At 32.1% G+C, this 6,765-nt stretch overlaps 1 protein-coding gene across 3 annotated transcripts in view; it reads right to left on the bottom strand.

Moving 5' to 3' along the window:
• Window positions 1-715: 715 nt before the first annotated feature.
• Window positions 716-6,765, bottom strand: part of LOC106475838 (alpha-tubulin N-acetyltransferase 1-like) — a 15,466-nt gene continuing 9,416 nt past the window's right edge. For all 3 annotated transcript variants that reach the window (XM_022379857.1, XM_022379856.1, XM_022379858.1), the window contains 6 exons: window positions 5,589-5,760; window positions 4,616-4,763; window positions 3,386-3,453; window positions 2,932-3,005; window positions 1,101-1,180; window positions 716-825 (listed from right to left, as the gene is read on the bottom strand). In XM_022379857.1, the coding sequence (XP_022235565.1) occupies window positions 746-825; window positions 1,101-1,180; window positions 2,932-3,005; window positions 3,386-3,453; window positions 4,616-4,763; window positions 5,589-5,760 (622 nt within the window). In that variant the 3' untranslated portion in view covers window positions 716-745. The remainder of the gene's footprint in view (window positions 826-1,100; window positions 1,181-2,931; window positions 3,006-3,385; window positions 3,454-4,615; window positions 4,764-5,588; window positions 5,761-6,765) is intronic.

The raw sequence follows: 6,765 nt of genomic DNA, 5'->3' as shown, positions 1-6,765 counted from the left end.
AATAATTGTATTTCTCTGTCTGTTACAGCACTTTAGGTCCCCTCACTACTGACGGAGCCCAAATATTGCATCAGATTGAATAATTCTATTTCTCTGTCTGTTACAGCACTTTAGGTCCCCTCACTACTGACAGAGCCCAAATATTGCATCAGATTGAATAATTCTATTTCTCTGTCTGTTACAGCACTTTAGGTCCCCTCACTACTGACGGAGTCCAAATATTGCATCAGATTGAATAATTGTATTTCCCTGTCTGTTACAGCACTTTAGGTCCCTTCACTACTGACGGAGCCCAAATATTGTATCAGATCGAATAATTGTATTTCTCTGTCTGTTACAGCACTTTAGGTCCCCTCACTACTGACGGAGCCCAAATATTGCATCAGATCGAATAATTGTATTTCCCTGTCTGTTACAGCACTTTAGGTCCCTTCACTACTGACGGAGCCCAAATATTGCATCAGATCGAATAATTGTATTTCTCTGTCTGTCACGACACTTTAGGTAACATGTTGGATGAAATCACTCAATTCCTTAGTAAAATACACAGGGGGACTCTAACAAGTGGGGATACTTGCAAGCTTACAATATTTTTGTTTATACTTTTTTGTATGACTTGTATATATGTTATTAGGGGTTTTGTGAACAACAGATAAATTTCAACTCCACCACTAATTTTAATCAATTCATAAAGCTTTAAAAAATTAAGCATTTACTGGTATATCTGTAAACAGAAAAAACACACTTACAAAACTGAGGGATTTTCTTTTTCAGTGTTCACATCAAGACTTCTTGTAGCACAAAGTTCTTCATTTTTCTGGGAATCTGAAATTTATTTTCTAAGTAAATACTAAAAATGTGCAAATCAGAGCTTATCATACTGTTAGTTCACCTCCTCTGCAAAGGTTAGCATGCAAAACTGGTAGGAAAAAACACCTAACTGTTGTTACAATAATACTACTAATAACATTAATCAGTTCAAACAACTAGTACTCACTTATATTACCAAAAAATTAATTAAAAATTGGCATTAATTTATTTATGTCTTTTCTTAATATCAAGTCAACAAAATCAATGAAAGCTACTGAACACAGACTTACCAGCTTCATTAGGTGTATTAGTGCTATGATTACTAGACTTGGGGGTATTGGAAGGAGTGTCACTGCACCAGTGGAGACACCTGTAATAGTTTGCAGGAACGACACTTTACACAACTGGACCTTAACAGACTGCAAGGTGTTTTTCAATAAAAAGTTGATCATAATGAAACATACGTCACTAAGCAGCTTGTTTACAAACATTCGTAACACTACAGCAATTTCAACCCGTGCACTAAGCCAATAACGTAAAATCACGAGCATTGTTTACTTGTGTCACATTCGTAACACTTGTGCCGCTACAGCAATTTCAACCCGTGCACTAAGCCAATAACGTAAAATCACGAGCATTGTTTACTTGTGTCAGAACGTGTTTGTTGAACGGTTCTTGGAATTGAATCGCCTGTTTCTCACGCCTCTCGTTTCAGTGACCATCATATTAACAATATGATCACAAACAGTTTGAAAATATCAAGTGGAATGGCCTCTGGCGACAAACTTGCAACTACCTGAGCTGTGCAGTAAAAAAAAAATATCAGTTGGGCTAACATATGTAGTCTGAAGAGTCTGCCATCCATCAACTGATGCTGCTATTCCAGTGTCTGGATTGGTAGTGTCAGCTATGAATGAACCACCTTGAATGTTTATGTGGTCTGTATAATCCAGGGCTCTTTTCATCATCAGACTCAGAATTATTGGGCTCATAATTACTATCCCTATCTATATCATTTTTCTCAAATGACTCTAAATCAGATTTTTGTAAAATACTCACAGTTTCACTCAGACTGAAACATCCGTGCAACCCTGCCATCTTGTAGCTATAACAGTAACTAAAACAAATCACTGCAAAAAAGCTAATGCCACATGACTTGAAACTTTAGAGAGTATCTTTTCCTGTCATTCACAAGAGGGCAGCACACACATAATCATTGAACAGTGCTAATGGATTTTTTAACTATATGCTCACACATAGTTATAACACATTTACTGATTGATGTGTTAATACACTGCTAGCAGTGAATGTGTTAACATACAAAATAGCTGAATGAATGAAGCCACATCAAAAAACATAGCAGGCTAAACTTAATTTTTGTTTCAAAGAATTTGGAAGCAAAATCATGTATTGACTAGTGTAAAACTGAATAAACGTCCAAACTTATTTTTCGTGAGAGATTAATCAACACTGTTAAACCTCAGACACATTTAATTCCAAGAACTGAAAGTAAAATACTCTTAATTTATTTTTTAAAACAATACTAATTGAAACAAGAGAGCTATTTTTCCATTAATCCAGAGACAGTTAATAATAGATGTTGCCGGTGGTCTAAAACCAAGCTCTTGTATGCTATAAGTCATAAGTTGCAAGATAAACCAATCCAAAAAATATTACTAATTAAAATTGTTATTTCGGTATAAAATATTTCCTCGAGTTTCTTTATAATCATGCAAGTTACAAGTTCTTCCTTAGGAAAATACATAAGATATCAACACTTTTGACTGTAACTTAGTAATCTCACACCAGGTGTCATTATTGTGTGGATCTTCCTAATATAACAGAGTTCACACTAAAATTTAATTTTATACTGCTGAGATTGGAATTTTTCCTAGATATGTAACTTAGCAACCAGAAACAAGCACTTGTTTTACATAGAACTATCACTCTTCAGTTTTCCTCCCCTGAACTTCATATGACTAGAATATATATTCAGCTATATATATTAAAGATTATCAACAAAAAAAGGTTTAGATTTTATGACTTAGAAAATCTGGTACCAAAGAAAGATCTTAAATTAACGTAACACAAGTTTTTGAGATTAGTAATATATCCACTCACCCTTCGGCACCAGAAGAATTAAAATTCTTGCTTACAGGTTCTGGTTTTAAAGAATGGTTTATCCTCGAAAAGAACTAGAAAATAAAATCAGTGTTACTTCATCATACTTACAGCTTGTATAATCAACCGAAATGTATGATGTTAGATAATCTCATTAGTTGGAAAGAAAGAATATATGTATTCGTTTTCCATCCATAGCTAAAAAAATTAAAAACTGAACATACTCTATCAAGACAGAGAAATATTGAAACTTGTAAGGAATAACCTTACAGTATACAAAAATACATTAACTCTAAAATTAACCTTTTAAGAAAACTTGTGTTTATTTTGTGAAAACTTCACACAATTTTGCCCTATTTAACGTTTAAAAACGTAAAAATAATTTGTTAAAAGTTCAAATGAGTTATTATAATAACAATTCATATGCATAAAATATTTGATATCATTTTCATACCTTTTTCACAGAATTATGCTGTTCTTTCCCAGTCGATTTCTTGTGCGTTGCTTGAGGTGAGTCACTTTCTAAGTAGTATTAAATGAATTAGAAGGTTCTTATCCGGTACTACTAATGGTTTGTTCTGTTTAATTATTTGTTAATCATATATACATATAAAGACAAAATGTGTGTTTGTTTGCATCCCAACTCCTCCGAGTCTATTGGGCCAATCTCAACCATCTTTTGTATGTAAATAATATGAACTGTGGGGAATGTCCTAAGGGGGGTCAAAATTGAACTTAACCCTATTTCTATTTTGTAAAACCTGTTGGTTAATTACTCCCACCCTATTGAGTCAATCTCAAACAATTTTGGCAGGTTGACGCTTTAGACAATGTTGAATATTTTAAAGGGATTCAAGGTCAAAGTATGAAAGTTCCTGGATTGCTTCTCAAACAACCATGTTTTTCTCACGGTCAATGAGATGTAGGGTGTTCAAGGGTGGGATCACCTCAAATTCTTTATTTGTCAGTAGATGGAAAGCAAACTGTAAATATTGTTTATGAAGAAGCTTTGTTATAATTTTGAGATCAAGTTTGTGTTCGAGTTATTACTTTGAAATATATGATTGCTGTTAAACTTACAATTTTTTAATTAACTTTAAACATTCCCTGTCATTTGACAGGTTTTTCACACATATAAATCAGAAAAATGTTCAAATTCTACAATTAACTATCACAATGGAAGCTTTAAAATACATCAAAACATTAAACATTCCCTGTCAGTTGACAGGTTTTTCACACATATAAATCAGAAAAATGTTCAAATTCTACAATTAACTATGAGAAATTATGAGAAATACAACCAGATCATGTTTATCAACATACTGCCTTTGACACTCAAAAACTAAAACCACATCAGTCACAAGATAAAATATTGTCCATTTCGCACCCCATAAAACCCCTGAACACTATATCTGCTTTAACTCTTGCCGATTCACTCCGTTTTCTCAGAACACCAGATATAAAGATTTAACAAGTGTTCTTCCGCTTATAATACCTATCAATAGTTCCAGAAACTTATAACGTGTGGGTATTAAGACCACCATTTCCACAGTCTAAAAAACACTTGAAATTAGTCTTTGGACACAGCATTACTCTTGTCATGGCACATATAACAAAATAATTAAATTTTGTCATGTTATTATTCAAACATGAAACTTTAGAACTACACAGACCAAAAACTTACCACGTTTCTCTTTGAAAAAGCCTACAAATACAACAAAATTGTTTGCTTGAGGAATGGTGTATTCAAGTCCAAAATGTTTCTTTAAGAAAGCTAAAAACCGGTGAGAAGGTCGATCAATGGCGAGTTCTTCCGGAGAAACTGCTTCAACCTGTAACCAATAAAACACTTAGTAGTTTGTGACAGGAATATTTCAGTTCTATTTTTAACACACGTGCAGGTAACTTGAACATAAGACACAAATATGGCTTCGAGAAAAGTGTAAAATAAAAATAAAAGTAGTGTTGAATCAGATCATACAAAAAGTAATTAACGGTAGGTCACAGAAATAGCACAAGTACGTAAGTAACGGTTTGAAGAAGCAGTAAATACTTTCTAGATAATTATCTATTATTACCTGTAATCATGGTGAAGACTTTTATCACCACCAGTATGACATTAAATCGAACACTTACTAGACCAAAGTAAAATTCTTAAAGAAAATGTCTAACATCTAAAGCAGAATTTTTAGTGAAATTTTTATAATCATTCTTTTCAAAATATAAGTAGTAATTTACTGAAAGTAACAGAAAAAAACTTTATAAAGATATTTTCTTTAACAATTACAAAAACAGAATTTGGTGGAAACTAATTAAGTAACAATTAGGACAAAAACTGCATATCAATTTTTTAAATAATTTCTAAAATAATCAAATAAAGCCTAAAAATGTTAATTTTCTGAACTGTAAAATAGCCTTACCTGTTTTTTTCTAAATTCTTTTTTTTTCATCACAAAGTTTTCGAGTCGTTCATATGTTATAAAAGTAGTGGTACACAAAGAAGAAATTTGACAAGTAACAAGATAAGCTTTAGTTAATAAAAAATAAGCATGACATTTGAACTTTGTATCTATTCAGTTGGGTTCTGTGTTGTTAGTTTAGATGTAGGGGAAAATCAGAAACAAGCCGTATGTTATCAAGAAAAGGATTTTACTCACTTTCAGCATTGTTTTAAAAACCTGAAGTCCATAGCCTTGCCTCTGACACGAGTCATGTATGTAGAAATCTAGGACACAGAGTGGCCACAGCTCCCGAATTTCTCCATACTCGTCAACAATGAAAAGTTTTTTTCTTCCAATCTTCAAAAAACCAATTACAGCACCACGACTACTAGAAAATCAGCCAAAAGATACAAAGAATTATTTCAATAAAAAACATTTTCATGTTTTTAAAGACTACAGGATGAAATGGATTATTAAGGCTAACTAAGAAATCATTCATACAAGCAGTAAAAAGCACAATTGCTTTAAAAATATGCATTATTCCTGTGTCTATAAAAAAAGAACTACTTAAGTAAACTTTTCATTAGCCCATATGTCATATAAATGTAAAGAATGACGTTTATATAGATATAATTATTTGTTTATTGAAAAAAGTTAAGCTTTGTTTTAAAAACAAACATCTTTCATACTCAGGCCACGTCGTCACGTTTGTAGACTCGCATTTATTGAACTAATATTTCATGTATTTATGTCAATAAGTTTGGTATCAAACTGTAGATTATAATTAAAATTTTAGTATTATACCTTACTCAATTTGAAAGAAAATATTAAAAAAAACACAAACATCAATTTTTGTGTGTCACGTGGTATGTTGAATGCAGCACTGGTTCAAATTAGATGTTTGTGATGTTAAAATACTAAGTCTATAGTTTTGTACAAATTAGGAACTAAAATTACCGATATTGACAAGCTATAATATATAATAAGAGACCCTCATCTTTTCAGTTTGCTGAGATATTGCTCATGTAATAAATCAAACACAGGAGCACACCACTGCCCACCTCTTTCCATTTTTGGAAATGCTCCCTTATATACACTTACTTCTACATATGATATGAATATCCAATCAGAAGCTCAGAATGTCCCCCTAGTGGCTTTCTCAGTCATTTTAATGGGCTTGGATGCCAATACTTTCTTTTGAACCAATATTTCAAGGAGCCTCTTCAAAATTTCATATTTTTTAAGACTGAAATAGAGCTTAGTTACTAAGCTTGATAAATTACAGTGGAATTTTGTGGCATTGATATAGTAATTTATGATTTTTTGGTTATTCAACTGTATATATAAAACCTAAAAAAATATATTTTGTTTCATATCCTCCACGTACAAAATT

Source organism: Limulus polyphemus, unplaced genomic scaffold (assembly GCF_000517525.1).
Source record: "Limulus polyphemus unplaced genomic scaffold, Limulus_polyphemus-2.1.2 Scaffold9259, whole genome shotgun sequence".
In the NCBI taxonomy this organism is placed as follows: Eukaryota; Metazoa; Arthropoda; class Merostomata; order Xiphosura; family Limulidae; genus Limulus; species Limulus polyphemus.
The sequence above is the reverse complement of the archived record's forward strand: the minus strand, read 5'-3'. Positions and strand labels throughout refer to the sequence as shown.